Source organism: Salvelinus fontinalis, chromosome 1 (assembly GCF_029448725.1).
Source record: "Salvelinus fontinalis isolate EN_2023a chromosome 1, ASM2944872v1, whole genome shotgun sequence".
In the NCBI taxonomy this organism is placed as follows: Eukaryota; Metazoa; Chordata; class Actinopteri; order Salmoniformes; family Salmonidae; genus Salvelinus; species Salvelinus fontinalis.
In genome coordinates this window covers 20,205,443-20,232,317 of record NC_074665.1, presented here as the reverse complement: position 1 = coordinate 20,232,317, position 26,875 = coordinate 20,205,443, and the positions used below count along the sequence as shown (strand labels likewise).

At 44.0% G+C, this 26,875-nt stretch overlaps 1 protein-coding gene across 1 annotated transcript in view; it reads left to right on the top strand.

Moving 5' to 3' along the window:
• The first annotated feature begins 310 nt into the window (after window positions 1-310).
• LOC129833214 (wings apart-like protein homolog) overlaps window positions 311-26,875 on the top strand; it is a 48,035-nt gene continuing 21,470 nt past the window's right edge. The window contains exons 1-10 of the mRNA XM_055897668.1: window positions 311-606; window positions 2,273-2,763; window positions 11,745-12,462; window positions 12,754-13,097; window positions 15,670-15,794; window positions 20,752-20,844; window positions 21,960-22,130; window positions 23,757-23,893; window positions 24,072-24,183; window positions 24,389-24,622. Of these exons, the coding sequence (XP_055753643.1) occupies window positions 2,295-2,763; window positions 11,745-12,462; window positions 12,754-13,097; window positions 15,670-15,794; window positions 20,752-20,844; window positions 21,960-22,130; window positions 23,757-23,893; window positions 24,072-24,183; window positions 24,389-24,622 (2,403 nt within the window). The 5' untranslated portion in view covers window positions 311-606; window positions 2,273-2,294. The remainder of the gene's footprint in view (window positions 607-2,272; window positions 2,764-11,744; window positions 12,463-12,753; window positions 13,098-15,669; window positions 15,795-20,751; window positions 20,845-21,959; window positions 22,131-23,756; window positions 23,894-24,071; window positions 24,184-24,388; window positions 24,623-26,875) is intronic.

Genomic DNA, 26,875 nt, shown 5'->3' with positions numbered 1-26,875 from the left:
TACCATATAAATGCAATTTGATTGATTGATTTATTATTCATTTCAGCACACAATTTACCTTCAGTTTGCACATTTATTACATTCCAGGAGCTTCAACCACTGAATGAGCTATACTGTATATGAACAGCTTCGACACCCCCCAAAGAGGACGCCTCTCACCAACAGTCCAATGAAATGCGAAGGTGTTTGGGCTTGTCGGCTTTTGAACCAATCACAACGAAGAATACTGCTTCGCAGCGCTAGTTCACTGTCACATCCAAAGATGTAGCTTCCTGATTGGACCACAGTGTACTAGCGGCTAGGTGACAGTGCGGTTGGAAGCGAAAGGGAGGGGGAACCCGAATGCAAGCCATCGGTGTAACACAAGAGGAGACAATTGAGTTTGATATAGCTTCAAAAAAGGAATATATCAGACGTAAAACCAACATTATCAAAATAACTTTGTTACACAGAAAACACAGGACTTTGTGTAGTCGTTGACTGTCCTCGATCTGTCATTACTACAGGCAATTTAGCCTTGTTTATATTGTAAGGGAGGCCCAATCTGCTGCGGGAAGCGGACGCCTTCGGAGTGTTGTTGAGTGGTTCGGTCTTTTCGCGCACCTAGTAAGTGAGGCTGTTGTATGGTTGTATTCACTTACATTTTATGAAATATACAGTGATTTTCAAACTACTTTAAACCTTCAAATCAATGTGAAAAGTGGATGTTCGTCAATCATGTTAAGTCTGTTGAAACTAACCTGATAGCTAACTAGCCAAGTAGCTATTTCGTTACTAGACTTACTTAGCTAGCTAAATTGTTTTTTGCTCACTTTCTAGCCACGACGATAATGTGATGACTAAATTATGTTCGTGTTAGCCAACTATTATTATATTAATGAACAATGCACAGGACGTTTAACTTTTTGCAGATGGCGTTGGCGTTATTTAGCTAACGGTAGCTAGCCAGCGCAATGTCACACGACGTTAATGGCTAAGTTAGTTAGCTAGCTAACGTCGCAACTAACTAGCTCGCCATATGGGTCTGTTTTGGTATCAACACTGAATTAAACTATAACTCCCTAGGTCAATATCATGATATTATCGAGGCTAGTTAGATTACCTTAACGTTGCTTCTATGTACTGCTGTTAGACACTCTCCCCCCCCCCCCCCAATAACGTCAGCTGATTGATTTAGCTAGCTAACTGTATAATGGCAAAGCTAATTGTGGTGTATTGTTGCTAACGTTAGCTAGTTGTACACACATTGCGTTAGCCACATCCAGAGCAAATGATGCTGCATTAAAGTGCCAATCGGAAAGAGGAAACTGCGACTTGTTAACTGGTTGTAGTCATACACGTGCCGCGTTCAACGATTCAGAAAGTCGGACATTTCCGAGTTTTCTAGTTCCGGTTAGTATGCTAACGCGGCAGTAGTCTCAGTTTACTCAAGCTGATAATAAAGATCCCACTATAATAAAGATCCCACTAACGCAAGGGTTCCTTAACTTTTACTGCACAACTACATATTTAAACTAGAAAATGCAGCATACCTCACATGGAAACATTTGATTCCCTAGTTAAAGCTGTGTGTTAATATTCACACACCTTTAGGTCCCGCAGGCTGTCTCATCACAATGACATGAAGTGTAAGTGGTCCTTAGTTGACACTAAAAGGTTTTATTCTATGCCCATTTGAAGATGAATGACACAATTGGAAGCTGGGGATGATTAGGTGGACAGATTGGGAATTTAGCCAGGACACCGGGGTTAACACCCCTACTCTTACCATAAGTTCAATGGGCACTTCAGTGACCACACACGTTTAACGTCCCGTCTGAAAGAGGGCACCCTACACAGGGCAATGTCCCCAATCTCTGCCTTGGAGCATTAGGATATTTGTTTTAGACAGGAGGAAAGAGTGTATCCTACTAGCCCTCCAACACCACTTCTAGCAGCATCTGATCTCCCATCCAGGGACCGACCAGGACCAACACTGCTTAGCTTGAGGCAAGCAAGCAGTGGGATGTAGGGTAGTATGCTGCTTGGGGTCCTGACCCCAAGTTTGAGAACTGCACTGCACTAACATTACAATAACGTAGTGGTGAAATGACAACTTCCGAATAACATTTGGGTGCTGATGAACTGAATCGCCAATAATTCAGATTTATTACATCCAAAATCAAAACATTACAGTAGAAGTACATTTCAACCACAATATTGTGATTGCGTTGATGAGAAATGGCCTATGATGACAGCAACTAATGCATTTTATATTTTTTGTCCGTCCCAGAGAATATGAAACAGATGCCACAATGACATCGAGATTTGGTAAAACCTACAGCCGTAAGGGCGGCGATGGATCATCATCCAAGTTTGACGAGGTCCTGTCCAACAAGAGAGCCACGCTCAGCACCAAATGGGGCGAGACGACATACAAGGCCAAGGTGAGCTCCAAGCGCCCGGGCCAGAGGAGTGAGGTGGCAGAGCAGCCCAAGAGGCCCAAACTCTCAGACGAGACCTCTGAGGACCCCTTTGGCTTTGACAGCGATGATGAGTCCAAGACGGTCACCTCTCGCTTCCCACACGCCAAGGCCTCCCCAGCCAAGCCGGCATCAGTAGAGCCGCCTCAGGCAGGGAGGCCAGGCTTCTGCCTGGAGTCCAGGAGCAGCCAGCAGAGCAGCCTTGTTCCCAGTAAAGCTACCTCTAGCATGGGTAGTGACAGAAACCAATTGAGGGTCACAGAGGACACAGCCAGGTTCTTCAACACCACCACCACAACAGGTAGGACGAGCCTCGTGTTGCAAAGTAGGACTACTAATCCAATGTAGAATCAAATCTTGGGCCAGAAGGCCTTTGCTTCCAGGGGGTGTAAGGTTGAAGGGATAAATTGCTTGCAGTGTGGCGGACTCACTCAGTTGAGATCAAATGTTGTGTGCCGTGTCAGCCAACTTCTGTTATAATTATTGAAACAGTTATTTCCTGTCATTTATTTCAAGCAAATGTATTTTAAGGTAGTTATAGGACTGAGTACCAAATATTTTGATGGTCTTTAGTGATCCAATACTAAATTATTAGGTTAGGATGCACTTGCAATTAGGCTTATTAATTTCGGACCATATGATGTCATCCAGCCATCTGATTTAGACAGCAGATTGGTAGCTGACCTTGGGATTCAGACAAGTAGTCATTTAAATTGAACAGCAATTTACCACTTTACAAACATCGTTGTAAGCTTTTGACTTTGGGGAAACTTTGATAGCCCAAATCTTGGAACAGAAAAACATCTAATCTGGCAGTGTGTTTTTGGAGCAGGCTTCAACAGGCTGCCGGGAGTGAGTTTAGCTTACCCTCTGGACTGGAATAATGGGCACCAACTGTCAGCCTAGCAGGTGGCTCTTGTGGATTACACCCAAAGCACTCGCTGGGGAGAAGCAAACCCATCAAAATTTACAGTCTGCATTATGTTGATGCTCTTCTCTAATACGAAACCGGTCCACTTGACGGGTACAGCCCCGTTTTAGGAGGCCATCTCCTCTATGGCAGGTGGTTCTGATTGTATTCCGCATTGCAAAGCAGACACGCTGAATGTTATTTACTGCCAGAGGCAGCAACTTATTGCTCTAGTTACGGGCCCGTTTCAATGCAATGCTGCCTGCTGTTGTGTGCCCTTGTCCACTGCAAAAACAGTATCACATCATTTGTCACTCCTCCATATGGCTGTATGCCCTCTGTGACTCTGTCATTCAAATCAGTGGCCCTGGAAGTTGTCTAGGCTTTGAGTCACTTAGAGAATGGGCTTGTTTGACACATCTCTGTAGGCATTGAAGTTGCAGGCTCAGGTATGGAACAATAGCCACAAGCATATCCTTTGTCATGCAAGTTAGTGATAGTCACATGATAAGTAAAAGTTCTGTCAGTCTGAAAACTGAACTGAAAGTATTACTCATTGGCACATTTAGCAACAGCACTGCCACATTCCTACACAAGCCCAGGATATCCTCTAAGGCCCAGTGTTCACTTGTCCACCCATAGAAACTCTCTACTTGTTTGTCTGGCGGAGAAATCAATATGAGCAGATCAGGGATTAAAGGAAACTTTTCACAGCCGGGACTTGCGGTCAGACTGATGATAATACTTATTGAGCCTCGCTTAAGGATTCGTCAAGCAAAGCATTCCGACCGGCCCTTTTTTTATGTGGCTAATTATTGAAAAGCTTAGTTGGATCTAGAAAACTTTTTAACTCCGAGGTGCTCAGTCTTTAGCGACGATGGCGTGATTGTCTTTGCATTCAGAGTGTGTCCAGACAGCGAGAGGGTAGTCTCAAAATCCCCCCAAGTACCAACTGCATAATAAACCAGGCCTGTTACGGCTCTGATTGAAATCTAATCAGGCATTTTCTCAGTCCGATGATTTCTTAAGTGCAAAGGATTTGAAAATAAAACATTCCCATTTATAATATATATTTATATTTACAGAGGTGGAAGAGTAATTCAAAACAAAACCTGTTAATCAAATGTCTTGGCATTCTCAGCAAAAACCACAACACCCTGAATTAATGACAAAACCCAAGTTATTTTGAAGTAAAATGTAGATTGAGGATGTAGGTCTGTTTACTATCTTTCTTGTGATAGGATATTTCTCATTGATATGCCAAGCTCAGTTAAAGGGCTACTTGGAGCTCCGTTAAAGGGCTACTTGGAGCTCCGTTAAAGGGCTACTTGGAGCTCCGTTAAAGGGCTACTTGGAGCTCCGTTAAAGGGCTACTTGGAGCTCCGTTAAAGGGCTACTTGGAGCTCCGTTAAAGGGCTACTTGGAGCTCCGTTAAAGGGCTACTTGGGATTTTGGCAATGCCTTTTATCTACTTCACCAGAGTCAGATTAACTCGTGGATAATTGCACTAGGACTAGGAAGTTGCTAACTAGCGCAATTGCTAACTAGCATTAGCACAATTGTTAACTAGCATTAGCGCAATGACTGGAATTAATTGTGTTAATGCTAGTTAGCATTGGCTCGTGAAACTACCTCTAACTTTCTTCATACTGGACACAGTGGTATCCACACTTTCATCTGAATCTGGGGAAGTAGATACACTGCTCAAAAAAATAAAGGGAACACTAAAATAACACATCCTAGATCTGAATGAATGAACTATTCTTATTAAATACTTTTTTCTTTACATAGTTGAATGTGCTGACAACAAAATCACACAAAAATGATCAATGGAAATCAAATTTATCAACCCATGGAGGTCTGGATTTGGAGTCACACTCAAAATTAAAGTGGAAAACCACACTACAGGCTGATCCAACTTTGATGTAATGTCCTTAAAACAAGTCAAAATGAGGCTCAGTAGTGTGTGTGGCCTCCACGTGCCTGTATGACCTCCCTACAACGCCTGGGCATGCTCCTGATGAGGTGGCGGGTGGTCTCCTGAGGGATCTCCTCCCAGACCTGGACGAAAGCATCCGCCAACTCCTGGACAGTCTGTGGTGCAACTTGGCGTTGGTCGATGGAGCGAGACATGATGTCCCAGATGTGCTCAATTGGATTCAGGTCTGGGGAACGGGCGGGCCAGTCCATAGCATCAATGCCTTCCTCTTGCAGGAACTGCCGACACACTCCAGCCACATGAGGTCTAGCAATGTCTTGCATTAGGAGGAACCCAGGGCCAACCGCACCAGCATATGGTCTCACAAGGGGTCTGAGGATCTCATTTCGGTACCTAATGGCAGTCAGGCTACCTCTGGCGAGCACATGGAGGGCTGTGCGGCCCCCCAAAGAAATGCCACCCCACAGCATGACTGACCCACCGCCAAACCGGTCATGCTGGAGGATGTTGCAGGCAACAGAACGTTCTCCACGGCGTCTCCAGACTGTCACGTCTGTCACATGTGCTCAGTGTGAACCTGCTTTCATCTGTGAAGAGCACAGGGCGCCAGTGGCGAATTTGCCAATCTTGGTGTTCTCTGACAAATGCCAAATGTCCTGCACGGAGTTGGGCTGTAAGCACAACCCCCACCTGTGGACGTCGGGCTCTCATACCACCCTCATGGAGTCTGTTTCTGACCGTTTGAGCAGACACATGCACATTTGTGGCCTGCTGGAGGTCATTTTGCAGGGCTCTGGCAGTGCTCCTCCTGCTCCTTCTTGTACAAAGGCGGAGGTAGTGGTCCTGCTGCTGGGTTGTTGCCCTCCTATGGCCTCCTCCACGTCTCTTGATGTACTGGCCTGTCTCCTGGTAGCGCCTCCATGCTCTGGACACTACGCTGACAGACACAGCAAACCTTCTTGCCACAGCTCGCATTGATGTGCCATCCTGGATGAGCTGCACTACCTGAGCCACTTGTATGGGTTGTAGACTCCGTCTCATGCTACCACTAGAGTGAAAGCACTGCCAGCATTCAAAAGTGACCAAAACATCAGCCAGGAAGCATAGGAACTGAGAAGTGGTTTGTGGTCACCACCTGCAGAACCACTCCTTTTTTGGGGGTGTCTTACTAATTGCCTATAATTTCCACCTTTTGTCTATTCCATTTGCACAACAGCATGTGAAATTTATTGTCAATCAGTGTTGCTTCCTAAGTGGACAGTTTGATTTCACAGAAGTGTGATTGACTTGGAGTTACATTGTGTTGTTTAAGTGTTCCCTTTATTTTTTTGAGCAGTGTATATGGCCTCATTGCCAACATGCCAAAGTATTTCTTTTAATTTCAGGATTTTTTTTGTTAGACAGCTTTTCAATTTTGTTTGCATGTGGTGCGCATATCTGCACATATGTGATGTAGTACGCAATTTTTGACGACTTTTTGCCTCGTGAGTGCTACTTTCAGATCTACTGGCTAAAAAGTATACAGAAGTACAGGAGAATCTCTTCAATTCCCTTGTTTGAAGAGCTTTGAATTCTATGGATGTTTTGGACTGAGGTGTCAGCTCTTGTCAGTGATGAAGCGTCTATCTTCTGCGACGGATTTTGGCATTCCGAGCCTTGGAACGATTTGTTTGGGACTTGTCAAAAATTATCCTAGAGAGGAGACTAATGCAAGGATCATCAGCCAGATTCAGCCGCGGGTCGCCAGTTGGGGAACCCTGGCCTAAGGTATATTCTGTGCACTATTACCCTAGTCATATAGCCTAGCAAGCCTAAACATTCCTTAGGGAGGGGTATATACCAGAATCTGAATGCAAGTGGTATGTAGCAGCCTATTGGAACTCAACTGCCAGTATAGTTGTTTAGCAAGCCATTATTGTCCCACCCAGTAGGTTTTAAAGTGCACGTAAATAATTACAAGAGCCAGTGTTGTCGATGTCCACACTGTCATCACATGTAGGCTAACCCAGTCTCCTGATGTTGTGGTGACTTAGACCAACAGAGTTGGAGACATTTTCTGACTCAGCATTTTTTCAGCGTTGTGCAGGGTGTGCTGGTCCTCTCACAGCCCTAGCACTTAGTTAACACTCTCTCATACATGGTTGAAACCACCTTCCAATGTAAAAATGGCACCCATGTTGCAGATGTCAAGATGGCTTGAATTTATCTGCTGTATGCTACATCTGTCAGAGACATTAACTGCCTAATGCTTGAAACTGCAATATGTAACTTTTGGGCAACTTGACCAAATTCACATAAAAAAAAATGTGAGTTATAGATCTGGCATTTTCATTGGTAGCAAGTCTAAAAAGCGGTAGATCTGTTCTACAGTGCATTAGGAAAGTAATATTATTAATATTATTATGTAGTAATTTTTAACAAGTAATCTAACAATTCCACAACAACTACCTAATACACACAAATCTAAGTAAAGGGATGGAAGTGGCATTATGAAAGTGACAATTGAATATGTCCATAAACACACCAGCCAGCTAGTCTGCACATGCTCTGGGGATGTGGCTAGGGATGCCGTCTGGGATGGCAGCCTTGCGAGAGTTAACACGTTTAAATGTCTTACTCACGTTGCCCACGGAGAATGAGAGCCCACTCCTTGGTAGCGGACCGCGTCGGAGGCACTGTATTTTCCCCAAAGCGGGCAAAGAAGGTGTTTAGTTTGTCTGGAAGTGTCGTGTTGGTGTCATTGACGCGGCTGGTTTTCTATTTGTAGTCCGTATTTGCCTGTAGACCCTGCCACATACGTCTCAGGTCTGAGCCATTGAATTGCAACTCCACTTTGTCCCGATACCGATATTTCGGTTGTTTGATTGCCTTGCGGAGGGAATAACTACACTGTATGTATTCTGACATTTTCCCAGTCCTCTTTCCATGGTTAAATGCGGTTTGCGCGTTCAGTTTTGCTTGAATGCCGCCATCTATCAACAGTTTCTGGATAGGGGTGGTTTTAATAGTCACAGTGGGTACAACATCTCCAATGCACTTCCTTATAAACTCACTGAGTCAGCGTATAAATAGATATTATTCTCTGCCCGGGAACATTTCCAAGTCCGCGTGATCAAAACAATATTGAAGCGTGGATTCCGATTGGTCAGACCAGCGTTGAGTAGTTCTCGTCACAGGTACATCCTGTTTGAGTGTCTGCCTTTAGGACCGGAGGGGCGAAATGGAGTCGTGGTCAGAATTTCTGATGGGAGGGCGGGATAGTGCCTTGTATGCATCTCGGAAGTTATACTAGCAGTGATCCAGTATATTGCCCACAAGAGTGCTACAATCAATATGCTGATAGAATTTAGGTGGCCTTGTTCTCAAATCTGCTTTGTTAACTTCTTGCGCCTACAGGGGGTGCTGTTTTCTCATTAGCATAATTGCATTACAGATTAAACGGCTTCCTACTAAATTCTTTATCGTACAATATGCATATTATTACTATTAGAAAACAGAAAACAGTCTATAGTTTCTATAGGCGTTGGAATTTTGTCTCTGAGTGGAACAGAACTCATTCTACAGCAATTTCCCTGACATGGAGTCAGATTTCACACATTTTGGCCCCTGATCTGGAGTCAGTTTAAAGGCCACTGTTATTGCTATCAGGATACGGACACTGCTTACGTCTTCCCCTGGATGCCTTTACGTGATGACGATTTGAATGGTATCGATTGCGCAATCACAGGCACTATAAATGAAAAAAACCTGTAGGTAGGAACTCTTTTCCAGCTGCGTCATGCGCGCGGAGGACACGGAACTGCTCTTTTTCCAAGCATTAGTGTAGCCAGTTATATTTCTCCGGTCATGTTTCTACTCGTTATAGGAGTTAAAAACATAAGGTAGTTAATTTAAACCGTTTTATAGCAATTTATATCCCTTTAGTGCGATTTTGAGTCATTGCTTTGTTGTGCACTTTGACGCGCTGGGCACATTTCGGGCTCCCGGTCCTACGTTAGTGGGCATTTCGACGGACAAGTGGACATCTTTCGACCAAAAGAAGATTAGACCCAAGAAAGAATTATTTGCCCAAGATTCTGATGGAAGAACAGCTCACAGTAAGAACAATTTATGATGATAAATCGTGTTTCTGTCGATAAATGTTAAACGTTTATGTCGCCAGCTTGTTTGCTATAGCTTCGCTTGGCGCAACCTGTATTGAAAAGTAAGGATAATTTAAAAAATGTAAATCAGCGATTGCATTAAGAACTAATTTGTCTTTCGATTCCTGTCAACCCTGTATTTTTTAGTCAAGTATATGATTAGCTATTGATTAAACTAGATCACTCAAAGATGGCGACCGACTTTACCAGGCTTGTTTTGCTACTATTTTCATTGTATAACCACGTTTTTTTATGGCTAAATATGCACATTTTCGAACAAACTGTATATGTATGTTGTAATATGATGTTACAGGAGTGTCATCTGAAGGATTCTGAGAAGGTTAGTGAAAAAATTAATATATTTTGGCGATGATATGATATCGCTCTCTTTGGCTAGAATCAGTGCTCGGGTAACGTTTGCGTATGTGGTATGCTAATATAACGATTTATTGTGTTTTCGCCGTAAAACACTTAGAAAATCTGAAATGTTGTCTGAATTCACAAGATCTGTGTCTGTCCATTGCTATGTGCTGTGTATTTGTAAGAAATGTTTTATGATTAGTAAATTGGTAATACACGTTGCTGTCTATAGTAATTCTAGGAGCTTTGGTGAGATTTGTGATGCTGGCTGCAATGGCAAACTATGATTTATACCTGAAATATACGCATTTTTCTAACAAAACCTATCCTATACCATAAATATGTTATCAGACTGTCATCTGATGAGTTTTTTTCTTGGTTAGTGGCTATCAATATCTTAGTTTAGCCGAATTGGTGATAGCTACTGGTGTTGAGAGAAAATGGTGGACAAGAAAAATGTTGATTTTTGCTAACGTGTTTAGCTAATAGATTTACATATTGTGTCTTCCCTGTAAAACATTTTAAAAATCTGAAATGGTGGCTTCATTCACAGGATCTGTATCTTTCATTAGGTGTCTTGGACTTGTGATTTAATGATATTTAGATGCTACTATTTAATTGTGACGCTATGCTAGCGATGCTAATCAGTGTGGGGGGGGGGGGTGGGGGGTGCTCCCGGACCCGGGGTAGGTGCTCGTTAGAGGTTAAAATCCCTAGCTCTAATAAATGTGGCCATCCAGTGAAGTTCCTTGAGGACTGTCGTGGTATCGGCTTGAGGGGGGATATACATGGCTGTAACAATAACCGACGAGAATTATCTTGGGAGATATGGTTGGCTTTTGTTTGTGAGGAAGTCTAGGTCATGTGAACAAAAGGTCGTGAGTTCCTGTATGTTACGATTACACCATGAGTTGTTAATCATGGCGCATACACCCCCGCCCTTCTTACTAGACCACGAGAAACAAGATTCTCTGGTCTGATAACACTAAGATTGAACTCTTGGGCCTGAATGCCAAGCGTCACGTCTGGAGGAAACCTAGCACCATCCCTATGGTGATGCATGGTGGTGGCAGCATCGTGCTGTGGGGATGTTTTTCAGCGGCAGGGACTGGGGGAGAATAGTGAGGATCGAGGGAAAGATGAACGGAGCAAAGTACAGAGACATCCTTGATGAAAACCTGCTCCAGAGTGGTTCCAACAGGACAACGACCCTAAGCACACGGGCAAGAAGCAGGAGTGGCTTCAGGACAAGTCTCTGAATGTCCTAGAGTGGCCCGGACTTGAACCCGATCGAACATCTCTGGAGAGATAGCTGTGCAGCGACGCTCCCCATCCAACCTGACAGAGCTTTAGAGTTTCTGACGAGAAGAATGGGTGAAACTCCCACTTGTAGAGTCGTACACAAGACTCGGCTGTAATCGCTGCCAAATGTGCTTCAGTAAAGGGTCTTAATACTTATGTAAATGTCATTCATTTATTTTTAACTTCATTTATGCAAATTTATAAACCTGTTTTTGCTTTCTCTTCATGGGGTATTGTGTGTAGGTAATACTTTTTTAGTATGATAAGGCTGTAACATTACAAAATGTAGAAAAAGTCAAGGGGTCTGAATACTTTCTGAATGCACTGTATGTGTGCTATTTTTATTCTTTCCTTATGTTTAGTTTTTGCGTCTTTTACTTTCGTTTTTGTATGCCAGCTTCAAACAACTGAATTATATCGTTTTTAAATAATAAAAAAAGATCTTTCACAGCGTTTTAGATGGTACAATGGTTCTATACACTCTGAGTGCTTGTTTTGTGTCACAAACTGAAATTAGTTGAATTATTAGAATTTTAGTAACCAGGAAATGCCAGAGCGATTTCGGCATATTGCACTTTTAAAATGTGGTGCTAATACACTGTGTTAATAGATTGCCTTTCCACCCCCAGCCAAGCCAAGCCAACCCTGCTGGTCCAGCCAGGGTGCGACTGTGGAGAAACACAGCTATTCGTGGTACTGCAACGCCTCGGAAAGCGACAAGAAGCCTATTGCGCAGACCACCACCCTAAAGAGCGAGGCCAAGGACTCTTACGACAACTGGGACGCAGTGATGGGTCTGGGGCCCACCTCCCCCACTCCAGAGCCCCCCAGAAGCCCCCCTTTGTCAATGTGGAGTGGCGAGTGGGGCTATGGTCTCGGTCTGGCCAGGCAGGACAAGACCTCCCCAGAGCCCACTCCCAGTGACGTTGTGGGCCTGGGGGACTTCGAGATCCCGATCGAGCCCTCCGAGTCCCAGGACTACTCCCAGTCTCTGCTCAGGGTCAGCACCCACTGCCGGACATACCGCCGGCCCAACAAAGGCAAGCAGGCCGGGGACTCTAACAGTACCAGTAGTACTAGCACCAGTACAGCCTTCAGTAGTGGGCCTGGATCTGGCCCTCTTGAGACCAACAATACAGAGAACAGCAGCAAGCCGGCGGGCCGCGGGCGGACGAGAGACTTCACAGTGCTTCACCCGTCCTGCTTGTCGGTGTTTAACGTCACCATTCAGGACAGGGTCATGGAGGAATACACCCCCGCTGCCGCCGTCGCTGCCCCCCTGACAGACCAGGGAGATACTGGCCGTCTGAGGAAGAAGACCGAACCAGCACCAGCTAAACCCACCAGGTGACCTACTGCTACCTACCTACTTACCGCTAGACTGGGATAATCACTGTTGTTGTTAGATTATGATGTTTGGGCTATTTCTGCTCCCTTCACTGAGTCATAACAATGAGGTATGTTTCTCTCCCCCTGTGGGAATGACCTGCACACTGCAGTATAGGCTATGCTCTCAAATGTGTGTTTGGATTCTTCTATTTTCCTGATAAACATGCATCCTTCAATATCTCACACCTGCTCAAAGACATTGGATATGTGTAGCTTGTTCTAACTTCTGTCTCTGCTTTTCTCTACCAGGTTCAGACCCACACAGAGCAAGACCAAGAAAGACACCAAGTTGGACTTTTTTGGCTTTGAGGAAAACGAAGCGGGCCGTGGTGCCACCCAGGAGGAAGCCAGTTCCGACCCAGTGGCATCCGGCAGCTCCAACTACAAGATCAAGTATTTTGGCTTTGACGATATGAGTGGCAGCGACAGCGACGAAGATGAGGGCTCCCAGGCCAAAGAGAGGAGGAAGGCTAAGAGGGCCGCCGCGGCTGCAGCCACAGCTTATGCTGCCTCCGCTGCTGCCATGGAGATGAGGGTGGACAGCCCCCTGTCCGCCAGCGAGGAGCTGGAGAGTCAGACCAGCAGCCACTCAGGTCAGGCACAGGGCCTCATGCGAGGCCGGTAGTAACACACACACACACACACACACACACACACACACACACACACACACACACACACACACACACACACACACACACACACACACACACACACAGACCAGCATCGGTACAGGGCAGACTCAGTCAAGGTCAATTTCAAGAACATGGAGTTCTCTACACACACACACTTCTAAAGCCTGGTGGACACTACACAACTTTCAAAATCCTAACGTCGCTATCTTTTTTTTGGCGAGCTCTCGTTGGCTATTGCTGATCACTATTCTCAAAACTTGTTGTTGCTCATATTACACTACAGGAGCATTGCAGATTTTGTGGTGATAAAATCAAACGTTTGAAAATATCGGGATGTCTGGAACTGCTCGAAAACGAGATTGGTATCCCTCAGATTGCGTCTGACCCGCTCGCATTAAACGAGCACCGGTGACGGCCACGTGCCCCGAGTAGGCAACGGCATGGGGATTTTGTCTCCGATCTCAAAAAACTTGTCTGGGACAGCTACACTGAACAAAAATATCAACACACCAAGTGTTGGTCCCATGTTTCATGAGCTGAAATAAAAAATCACTGAAATGTTCCATAAGCACAAAAAGCTTTCTCTCAAATTTTTTACACAAATTTGTTTACATCCCTGTTAGTGAGCATTTCTTCTTTGCCAACCACCTGACAGGTGTTGCATAGCAAGAAGCTGAGTAAACAGCATGGTCATTACACAGGTGCACCTTGTGCTGGGGACAAAAGACCAATAGAATGTGCAGTTTTGTCACAACACAATGCCACAGATGTCTCACGTTTTGAGGGAGTGTGCAATTGGCATGCTGACTGCAGGAATGTCCACCAGAGCTGCTGCCAGAATTTAATGTTTATTTATTTACCATAAGCCACCTCCAATGTTGTTTTCGAGAATTTAGCAGTATGTCCAACCTGCCTCACAACCGCACACCACGTTTATAACGTTATGTGCATCAGCGGTTTGCTGATGTCAACGTTGTGAACAGACTGTCCCATGGTGGTGTGGTGTTATGGGCAGGCATAAGCTACAGACAACGAACACAATTGCATTTTATCAATGGCAATTTGAATGCACAAAGATGCCTTGACGAGATCCTGAGGCCCATTGTCGTACCATTCATCTGCCGCTATCACGTTATGTTCAGCATGATAATGCACGGCCCCATGTTGCTAGGATCTGTACACAATTCCTGGAAGCTGAAGATGTCTCAGTTCTTCCATTTCCTGCATGCTCACCAGACATGTCACCCATTGATCATGTTTGGAATGCTCTGGATCGACGTGTATAGCGGCGTGTTCCAGTTCCCTCCAATGTCCAGCACCTTGGCACAGCCATTGAGGAGTGGGACAACATTCTACCGGCCACAATCAACAGCCTGAATAACCTCTATGTGAAGGAGATGTGTTGCGCTTCGATTTATGAGACAAATGGTGGTCACACCAGATACAGACTGTTTTTCTGATCCACGCCCCTACCTTTAAGGTATTTGTGACCAATCGATCCATATCTGTATTACCAGTTGTGAAATCCAATGATTAGGTCCTAATGAATTTATTTCAATTGACTGATTTCCTTACGAACACTAACTTTGTTGCCTTTTTTATATTTTTGTTCAGTATAAATCGTGGCCAAAATCGTATAGTGTACACCTTGCTTGAGCTAACATATGGGTTTCTACTAAGCCAACAAGGAATTGTTACCAACGATCATTTAGTGATTTGATTAGGAATTTTAGGGCTGCTGTAAGTATAAAAAAAATCTGTTGAAAAATATTTTGAACCCTTGATTTTGGCTTTACTGCTATTAGCCCATAGAAATGCATTGAATAACAGCTTCGTACATGGATAAACAGTCACAAAAAAAGCACAAGGAAGTTCGTTCTGGAGTGTCTGTCTTATATCCGAGGGAAATACTTTAAAAAAATAAAAATAATCTTTTACATGTCACCTTAGTTTAGTGCCTAAAGTATCTCCATATATACTTCCATTCATTTTTTAAAACTGATACCTGGCTACCTTTTAGACTTGTCTTCAGAGGCTTGTGGGCATCCTAGAGCAAAACAACCGACATGTTCGTGAGAGACTCACCTTTCCATAGAGGGATTATTGTGTAGCCCAAACTGTTCGGACGCTACAGACAGAAGTTGGCAAATCATCTGTACCGACTTCAGGCGAGTGCAGTGGATTGAGACGCAGCCCATGTAAAAAAAAAAAAAACATGTCTAGCTTAATCTGACGGATCTCGATGAGGATTTTTTTTTAATGACGTTAATTAGATTTCCGCGGGGCACGAACATCGACTCTTGAGGGTTAACCCTAATTGCTCCTGTAAGTCGCTCTGGATAAGAGCATCTGCTAAATGACTAAAATGTAAATCGACTATACTCAAACAATTTAGGCTAGTAATGACTTCGTCACAGATCTTATAATTCACGATAGGATTCTGTTTATGTAATTCTATGGACTTGGTAATGAACTGTGATGTTCGTGTCTTATTCTAACACACGTCAACCTTTTGGCATGTCCCTTGTAGATGTGATGGACTTCCCAGAGGACAACTCTGCCTCTGTGGGCCTAGAGATGCCCAGGAGACCTCAGGCAAAACAGGTGGAGAAATCCAAGGAGACCAATAGGAAGATCTTCAGTGGCCCCAAAAAGGTAAGAAGTGTTCTATGGCAACTCTCCCTGCACTCAAGTTCAGGATAGTGTTCATCAGGCCACAGCGACACAACTCTTCGGCTTGTTGGATTATTTGTATGTGGATGAATGGAGCGATGAGAGCTTTCACTGAAGGTCTCTGGTCCTAGGTACCAATAGGTGTGAAGCGCCCCCACTTATGGGACTCCAATCATTTAGCTGGAGTTGCATACCTAGCAACGGTCATTCTCTCATTTCCCTCTCATCCAGAGAACCAGTAATGCCCGTTCTCCAATCGCTTAGATGGACTTCATCTGTAAGTGCTCCACTATGGATCTTTAAGAGCAAGGCCATGTTTGGTCATACAATGGTTCATAGTCATTATTTGTGAAGGCAACGTGCACATTTTAAGTGTATTCTCATAAATCTGTTTTTGCATTTGGGCTACTACAAACCTGTGGAGTGCCAAGGTGCCTTCCAAGTCTTTGGAGGTGTTTTCTGCTCAGAGATTCCTCATACATAGCCCTGTAATGTACTCCAAGTAAAATAATAAACGCGCTGAGCTCGTTTGAAGAACACTAGCCCTCCAAAAGGACCTGGGTATTCATGAGTCGTCAAAAGGCAGCGTTTTCTATTGCGGCTGGCCCAACTGCAGGGGTAGTGAAGTGGCACTCTGGCGCATGCAGTTTACATGGACATGTCCCGAATTGCGCACGCTTCCCTATATAGTGCACTATTTTTGACCAGGGCTTCGTTGTGCACTATGTAGGTAATAGGGTGCCGTTTGGGGCACAGCCTGTAACTAAAGAACCCTTACAAAAAACAAATTGAATTGGATGCATAACAATCTATCTTCTTCTCATGCAGTTTGCTTACAAATTACAGAAAAAATGCTTCTGTTTTGCATAATAATCCAACAATTCCCTCTTTCATTCTGCATAACCAGTTGTGCTTGATGCATTATTTGTTTATGTACATTCTGGGCCTCTGTATTTGTCATTTTAAAATGTGTGCCAAACAACAACCAATGATTGCAAAGTTTAAAATGCTATGCACAAGGACGATTTATAACAATTTCCACAGAATTAGAAAATAAACACATTTACTTGAAGAACAGTGCAGATGCAAAGTTTGGTAACAGAATGACGGTTTGTTCTGTTTGTGCCTGTATTCTGTTACCAAGCTTTGCATCTGCACTGTGCTTAAAGTAAATGTGTTTTTGTCAAATTTTCGGTGTGCCTTGTGCATAGTTTGGTTTGTTTAACTTTGCAGTCATTGCTTTTTTTGGATGTACGTTTTAAAGCGAAACATCGGAGTCTCCGCATCATTCTGTTACCGCAGAGTTGCCCGTATGCCAATCTGTTGATGTCGGCTGTCAGACGTTCGAGGTTGATTTAATGGCCACCATCATTATCATGTCGTCTCTGACTAATTCATGTCAGTTCTGTGTATGGGCACCTAGCACTGCTCCAGTCTGGATGAGTGGACGTGGCTGAACAGCGAGTGTGTTGTGTTTATTGAGTAGCGCTCTCTCAGGCTGGTTAGGGCTCTGTCTGCTGCCTATGGACAGGCCAAGGCTGCCCTTCCCTCCCCTCTGTTCACAGCACACTTCTAGACTCTGAGCCAGGCTGGCTCTCCTACATTAATCATGGATATGATGCATCTACTGACGCTCTCTCATTTTGCCCACACTCTTTTCAACTCTCTTTGTCTGTCCATCTTCCTCACTCTCAGTCCTCAAGTTAACTTGGCTGTTTATTCTCCTTATCTCTCTGGCGGTTGTCCCCAGGCAGTGATTTGGCCCATATCTCTCCTAAAAGTATTGCTATTATTGCTTTATAGATTTTTCTAGGATTCCTCTTCCTGTTTTCAATCTGTTATTGTGTCTGGTTCTGCTGAACCAACCTCTCTTCCTGTTGCCGTGCCTGTTGCCTAAGGAGCGGCTTATGGCTCCTGCTTTCTCTTGGATTGGCTTTGAGCTCCAATGTTTGTGCACAAGATGGATGTTGGGCATTTTTTTCACGTGCCAACAGTTGAACCTGAGAGCTTGTGTGCTCTCATTGCGCGGTGAAAATGATTTCTGCAGGCCAGGCGTCGGTAACAGGATGTGTGCTGGTTAGGTGGGTGGTGCTGGCCCGCTTAAAACAGCAGCATTGGATTGCAGGAAGACTCGGAACATTTTGAACCTGCCTTGAGAGATATTCTCCTCACGGGGTTTAACGTTGTGGTTGTTTATGACGGTTGGTAATGACTCATTTCAGACGGTTAAAAGTAATTAAATTAGAATCAGGGTTCTCCCCAAAATATATATATAAGGCCTTTTTTGCTCTATATTGCAGGAAATGGCAGTTACGCCGTACTCGGCATGTCACCTTGTTAAAATATCCTGCAGAGAACCCTAAGAATGCGCCACAGGTTATTTATAGTGTCAAGCCCAAATCTCTCCTCGGTAAAGATGCACAGGTGTTTAAAGGCCCAGCATTCCCCCACTCCTCATCATAATCATTCTCACTCTGGCTTAATGACTTCGGTCGCTCACCGACAGCATGGCGTAGGAGACTGGGGTGAATACGGTAGAGAAAGAGGCAATAATCTCGTCAGATACCTTGCTGGTGGTAGAGTACATTCCAAATGGCACCCCCTTCCCGAATGAATGAAGTACGCTAGGGGCCCTGGTCACATGTATTGTGGTGTCGGTTGTCATGTTGGATTCAAACATAATAATGCCCTCTGTCTGTTTCCACACGTTCTGTGATTGTCTGTCTTTAACAAAACTAACTGGTTTACAGGGTTGGGTTGCTTGATGGCTGGCGGGAACATGAAGTGGCTTTTTTCTATTTTCTTTCACAGCTTTGTTTTGGTGTTTTAACGACAGCTTTTAAATCTGAGGCTCATTTGAGGTTTAACGGCATTAGCGTGTGTGTGAGACGGTGTAGTCATGAGTCATACAAGTATGTTTGCATGTGGTGTGTTACACGGTATCGTAATCACTAAGCTGGGATTCCGATTTTTCACTTAAATGTATGCCAAACAAAAACTATTGATTTCAGTTTAACAAAGACTACTTTGGACAATTTACATACTTTGTATCTGCACAGTTCTTCCTGTAAATGTTTTTGTAAAATATTCAGTAGGGGAAGTTGTTAAAAGTAGTGCTTGTTCTATGGTTAAACTTTGATTTCAATGGTTTTTGATTGGTCAACTTTTTATTTAGGTGACAAATCGGAGTCTCAGCGTGTTTCCATTCTAATGGAATTGCCCATGTCTCATAAGACCAGAGCAGGGCTGCTGTTACTGTCTTGAGTGGTCCTGGAGCACAACAGCTGATGGCTAGTTGAATGGTTCAATTGAACCCCACCTACAGCTGTAAATGACAGCTCCTCAGTCTTCTGCTAAGTGTGTGTGTGTCTGTGTTTACTTGCTTGCACTAGTCTCAGAGGGCCTTGGTCAAACATGACTTAATTTGGCAGTGTTGGGGAGGGAGGGCTCAAGTGTTCATTTCCTTGAATCTGACCTTCTCGTGTTTGTGTGTGTGTGTGTGTGTGTGTGCGCGCGTGACCGATAAGTGCCCGTGTTTACAGAAAATGCCTTTTGGCATGAGCTCACACTCCCATGGGGGTGAGGTGCGGGGTGGGCGTTGAATCTTCCTGTCTGCGTCCTCTTGATTAGGATCATTGTTAAGAGTAGAGGGCCTAAATGAACGTCTCCGTTCTCTCCGTTCATTGTTTCCTGCAGTGCTCTGTCCTCAGACAACAATGTTTGTTCTCTTTTTCCTTTTTCTTTGATTCATTATTAATATCCCAGCAACAGGCTGAGCCAATAGGCTCCCTTTAAGCAGAGAGGTTTGTGTGACTGTGTGCATACCCACGCCTGTGTGTGTATGTACACAGCGCTGGCTGTTGTCTCCAGTCAGTCCTGCTGTTTGAGCAGTCCTGGCTGCCTCTGGTGGTTTAATAGGCATTCATTTAGTTTCTCTCTCTCCCCCTGGGGCTTCTTTGTTACAGGAACCAACAAAGACCGATGTCTTGTATCTAATCAGCTCTCTATCGTCTCTCTCTAAATGGGGGTGCGAGAGAAAAGTTGTCCTTGGTTCATAGAACCGAGGTTACATCAGGCACCTCCGGTAGCCGCTAAATGCGGTTATAGTTAACAGCGGTTTCTGTTTTCTTCCTACAAATATGCCTCTATCTTTTGAATGGTTTATGCTACGAAATATTTTGAAAGATTAAACTCTAATGAACGCGTGCATACTTTCTTATCCGTATTTTTTTGAAACTGCGCTGTTGGTTAGGGGCTCGTAAGTAAGCATTTCAATGTAGCAGCACCTGTTGTATTCGGCGCTTGTGACTAATAAAATTTGATTTGATACGTAATGCTTCCCTCTACAATGCCCACAAGCCGTTAGAATTCAGTGGACAAGACCAGGCGATAAACCAGACTGGGGGAAAATATGTTGTTTTCTACACAGAAGATCATACAACACCATTGCCTGATGATCTTCTGAACTTCCCAATACCTTTCTGATGCATTTCAGTCATTTCAAACCATATTTCTTTCAGATTAAAATACTGTCAGAAGTACTATCAGACTGATTTTTAATAGACTGGCATAGTCCCAATTTAAAAAAGTTAACTTTGGCCGCTGATTTTTTTTTTTACATGGTGGGGTCACAAAGAAATGTTTATCAAAATGGGTTCACGGGCCAACACAGTTTGGGAACCCCTGCTCTACCTTGACGAGTGAATTGAGGTGCTCTGTTCCAAGACATTGAGATCACGTCTAGAATCAGAAATCACCTCGAATTAGGAGAAATTTGACTACACTTTGAATCAGCTCAGTGGTTTTTAAACACAGTATACTGTTGTAGTGTGTGGTGATCAATGGTTCTAAGTAACACTGTTCTAGCAGGAGGGGCTGAATTGTGATGGAATGTGAAGTAACCTGATGGACTTACCTCATGTTTTTCTTTCCCCTGTAGTCTCCCACTAAAGCTGTGTACAACGCCAGACACTGGAACAGAGAGCCAGAGGAGCTGCCCCCGCCACCTTTACTCCGTTCAACCACTGCACCCGTGAGTAACCCCCCCCCCCCAATCACTACCCTAGTTACGGGTGTCACCCACCAACCCAATGCCAAATACTAGCCCTGGCACTCCCATCAGCCTGCCTATCCAGCTAGCTAGAGGTATGAGATTTCTGCAGCTGGTGAACACTGCACCACAAACTGTTCTCATTTTCTGTCTCATCCTCTCTTGCTCTGTCTGTTCAAGTACCAGCAACATGGCTGAATCAGTCCCATGGAAACGGGACAGTGAACACTCTAATGCAATTTTCCATGCCCTCGACCCATAACTTCCATACGACACTCCCTTTCCATCCTCACTCTCACCCTCCCTCCACAACAAATGATGCTCCAGTTAGTCTCTTCACTGTGGTTTACCCCCTTAAGGCCACTCTACTCCACGCTGTGTCCCAAATGGCACCCTATTCCCTTTTTATAGTGCACTGGGGTGCTATTTTAGGATGCACCCTGCGTCTGATTCATTTCCCATATGTCATTAGATGCATGTGTGGCACCGTGCCATTTCCTGGAATTCATTATCCTTTTAAAAATGCATCACAGCTCTGAACGCTCTTTACCGATAATGTTAGGACGGCTCTGAACGCTCCTCCGTCTTACCAATGATGTTAGTACCGCTCTGAACTCTCCTCCTTATCCGTAATGTTAGCCATGTATTACAGGTCCCTATAACTCCCTCATCCCTTGCCTTCCCTCGAACTGCTGGAAGAGACTCAGAGCCTGTGTGTGGTGTGAAACTGAATGTTTTTACTGGGCCTTATCTGGCCTCTTATGTAAGGGGCAGGAGGCTGTTGGCTGGTGTTCAACAGCATGAATCAGCAGCAGCGCCGTGTACTGAGCTGAGAGCAGGTGGCTGTGTGGTTCTGCTTGTCTCCCTCTGACCCACTCTCTACTTCTGCCCTTTTCACTCTCTCTCTCACACACACACACACACACACACACACACACACACACACACACACACACACACACACACACACACACACACACACACACACACACACACACACACACACACACACACACACACACACACACACCTTTCCTTCCTTCCTTCCTTCCTTATCCTCTCTCGTTTCTCTCTCTCTCGTTCTATCTATCTACCAGGCTAGCCAGTCAAGCAGGGGCAGCAAGGACTCTGCTAACTCTCACAAAGACGATGGCCTGTTCAAGGCGCCGCCATGCCCGCCTCCCAAAGTCATCAAGTCTGTGTCGTTCCCCACTGAGCCTTACCAGGACATCGTCACCGCACTGAAATGTAGGAAAGAGCACAAGGAGGTGAGCTTCTGTTCTACCTGGCAACCCATCACTGTAGCTCTGTTCGAATACTCATACTAACCATACTATTTGATGTAAATTGAGTATATAGTATGCTTATTGGTTATAGTATGGATATAGTTAGTATGCCAAAAGTTCCGGGATGTCATACTAAATTTGCCAAAATACGAAGTATACTAACAGTGGACACGATTTCCATGTTTTTACGGCCTGTAATGTAATTCTTCAGAAAATGGCGTAAAAATATGCAGCCGAAGTCCAACGAGAGCGGATACAAATTCTTTGCTGTAAATAATTGACAAATAAAATAATGACTTTTCAAGTAAATTACATTATGTTTGCTAACAATTCGTTAGCTAGGCTATCCTTACGAGCCACATAGCATATCATTACAGCAGTATGTACCAGTATTTTAGCTAGCTACCAAACGTTAGTTTGCTACTAATCCATTTAACTTGCCAGTATATTAACTATATGCTATCTAACTAACTACCCAACGTTTATTGATTATTCCAGTCATTCTTAGCTCAGTGGTATAGTCGTGTGTTCTCAATGGACATTTGGGTGCTTTCGTAAATTCACTCTGGCTAGCTACTCTGATTTCAAAGCACTCTCGAGTGTACCAGAGCTCAGAATAACTGATGAATTTTCAAACGCCCAGAGTGCACTCTGGCACTCCAGATTGAATTGAAGAATGCACCCGAAGTTGTAAAATGTCTACCTAGTAATTTGTTATGCTAACGAGGTTGCATAGCGACAGCATCAACTTCTGGGAGAAAGGTGTAGCGCTAGTATGCTCAACTGAAAGGATACCGTTCGTTTACAGTACACTAAAATGAACTAATTAGTACGTAGTGTGTGTATATACTCATTAAGTATGTAGTATACAGTATGTCAGTATGGGTATTCGAACACAGGTTGTGTCTGGAACTCAGTATCTATAAAGCACAGCCTATAAGAACACAAGCGATTGTCCTGGGGCTGTATGTATCAATCATCTTGGATTAAACGTGCTGATCTATGATCAGTTTTGCCTTCCAGATCATAATGAATATGTTTTATTTAGACAGGGGGACCTGATCCTTGATCATCTAATGAATATGGGCCCTGGTTTACAATGTTGAAAATGGAGTTAAACAAAAGCACCAATTCAACTGAAAGGATAATGATCAGACATATCTTGTTTGGTCAGGTGTAATTCAACTTATTTAGAAATAGCCTCTTGAAACGATTCAGTGAATTCTGATGCTGTGTATCGATTACTCTATACCTCCTATAAGACAATACTGCAGGATCCCTGAATCCCTAAACTGTGGTTAATGTAACCATCTGTAGTTATTTATCTTATTACAGTGGTGTCTTGCATGCTAAGCAGTGTTAGCCCCTCTAGGAACTGCAGTGTGGGCAGTTCCATAGGCAGGAGCAGTGTAATGGGCATCTCACATCTTTAAATTCCATCTGCAGTTTCATTTGCTGTCTTGTGTTTGTGGTCTTGGCTCCTGACCAACAAGGCAGGCGGTTGGTGGGTGCATAGCTCTGATGCTGAGAATAGCAGGACTGGGCTCTACAGCTCGTTCTAGTACCTACGTTATGTGATTTGATGAACCCAACAACTCTTTGTCCCAGCTATACACGGTAGTCCAGCATGTCAAGCACTTCAACGACGTGGTGGAGTTTGGGGAGAACCAGGAGTTCACCGACGACTTCGAGTACCTGGCCACCGGCCTGAAGAGTGGCCAACCCCTCAACACACGCTGCCTTAGGTAAGACTAGCTTCCGCTAACCGCTGATACAGGGTCACATTCTTTGGCATCTTCATTATGGTTAAGGTAATGATTCATGGCAGTTAAGAGCTTGATGATCTAGCAGAGGCAGTGACCCTACTCTCCCCTCCTCTCTGTTCAATTCAATGAAACAGTATTTATCTGTCCTCCCCTGCAGTGTCATTAGCCTGGCCACCAGGTGTGCCATGCCCAGCTTCAGAATGCATCTGAGGGCCAGGGGGAAGGTGGCCCAGGTCTTCAAGACACTCAACGACGCCCCACAGCACCCGGTAAGTAAAGGCCCCTGCCTCTTCACAGACTGTGGCTGACTTGACTTGACTTGGTTTCTGTCAGATCAGTGGAGAAGCTCAGTCTGTTAACTGGAGCCTGCCAAGTGACAAATGGTTTTAGCGCTTAGTGACAACCTGCGCACTTTAAAAAGTCAGGATATCAGGTTCACATATCCTTTATCTGTCCTCCTTCCACCCCCTCTAGAACCTGTCCCTGTGCACAGCTAGTTTGATGTACATACTGAGCCGAGACAGGCTCAACATGGACCTGGACCGGGCCAGTCTAGACCTGATGATCCGCCTGCTGGAGCTGGATGGGGACCACTCAGTGGCCAAAGACGAACAGCTCACCACCAAGGAGATGTCAAAGGTCAAGGAGAAGATCCGCAAGCTGTGCGACACGGTGCACAACAAGCACCTGGACCTGGAGAACATCACGGTACGGGTCTCCCGTAGAGATAGTCCTCCTTGGGTCATATTCATAGGCAACTACAAATGTTATGCAATGGAAAACATTTTTTTTTGTTTCCTATTGGACAAGTTCAGTTGGTCCCTCCCGGTTTCAGTCCGTTCTTTTTCCATTTGGTTCCCTAATGAATATGACCCTGGTTTTTGCTTAGAGGATGGAGGCTAGTAGTTGCAACCCTCTGTCCTCCTCTGTCTTTTATTTTATTTAACTTGGCAAGTCAATTAAGAACAAATTCTTATTTACAATGACTGCCTAGGAACAGTGGGTTAACTGCGTGGTTCAGGGGCAGAACGACAGATTTTTAACTTGTCAGCTCGGGGATTCGATCTAGCAACCTTTCGGTTACTGGACCAACGCTCTAACCACTAGGCTACCTGCCGGCCCTGTCTCTTTTGCGTTGTTGGGTAAAAACCTCCACAAGTTTCAAGCCAGTCAGAGGTATCTGTAACAGTTAACAAAAAAACATGACTTATAATAACATTTTTATATAGATAGTACCAGTCAACAGTTTGGACACCTACTCATTCAAGGGTTTTTATTTTTTACTACTTTCTACATTGTAGAATAATAGTGAAGACATCATAACTATGAAAAAACATATATTGAATCATGTAGTAACCAAAAAAGTGTTAAACAAATCCAAATATATTTGAGATTCTTCGAAGTAGCCACCCTTTGCCTTGACAGCTTTGCACACTCTTGGCATTCTCTCAACCAGCTTCATGAGGTAGTCACCTGGAAGGCATTTCAATTAACAGCTATGCCTTGTTAAAAGTTAAATTGTGGAATTTCTTTCCTTAATGCGTTTCAGCCAATCAGGTGTTTTGTGGCAAGGTAGGCTTAGAAATGTCCTTGTTTCTGAAAGGAAAGCTGATTTTTTCATTTTTTTTCTCTCCATTCAAATGACATCAAATTGATCAGAAATACAGTGTAGACATTGTTAATGTTGTAAATGACTATTGTAGCTGGAAACAACGGATTTTTAATGGATTATTCACATAGGCGTGAAGAGCCGACTCCGGGATGCTGGCCTTCTAGGCAGAGTTGCAAAGAAAATGCCATATCTCAGACTGGTCAATAAACTATTAAGATGGGCTAAAGAACATAGACACTGGACAGAGGAACTCTGCCTAGAAGGCCAGCATCCCGGAGTCGCTTCTTCAGAGTTGACTTTGAGACTGGTGTTTTGCGGGTACTGTTTAATGAAGCTGTCAGTTGAGGACTTGTGAGGTGTCTGTTTCTCAAACTAGACACTCAAATGTACTTGTCCTCTTGCTCAGTTGTGCACCGGGGCCTCCCACTCTTTCTATTCTGATTAGAGCCAGTTTGTGGTGGTTCTGTGAATGGAGTAGTACATAGCGTTGTATGAGATCTTCAGTTTCTTGGCAATTTCTCACATGGAATAGCCTTCATTTCTCAGAACTAGAATAGACTGACGAGTTTCAGAAGAAAGTTCTTTGTTTCTAGCCATTTTGAACCTGTAATTGAACCCACAAATGCTGATGCTCCAGATATTCAACTAGTCTAAAGGAGGCCAGTTTTATTGCTTCTTTTTACAGAAGAGTTTTCAGCTGTGCTAACATAATTGCAAAATGGTTTTATAATGATCAATTAGCCTTTTAGAATGCTAAACTTCAATTAGCTAACACAATGTGTTATTTGAACACCGGAGTGATGTTTGCTGATAATGGGCTTCTGTACGCCTATGAAGATATTCAATTACAAATCAGCCGTTTCCAGCAAAAATAGTCATTATTTACAACATTAATAATGTCTATGCTGTATTTCTGATCAATTTGATGCTATTTTAATGGACCAAAAATGTGCTTTTTTTTTTCAAAAACAAGGACATTTCTAAGTGACCCCAAACTTTTGAACGGTAGTGTATTTGGTAAAAGACCAAGTCCATATTATGCTAAGAACAGCTCAAATAAGCAAAGAGAAACGACAATCCATCATTACGTTAAGACATGAAGGTCAGTCAATCCGGCACATTTCAAGTTTCTTCAAGTGCAGTCGCAAAAACAATCATTCTCTATGATGAAACAGGCTCTCATGAGGACTGCTACAGGAAAGGAAGACACAGAGTTATCTGTGCTGCAGAGGATAAGTTCATTGGAGTTACCAGCCTCAGAAATTGCAGCCCAAATAAATGCTTCACTGAGTTCAAGTAACAGACATCAACTGTTCAGAGACGGAATCAGGCCTTCTTGGTCGAATTGC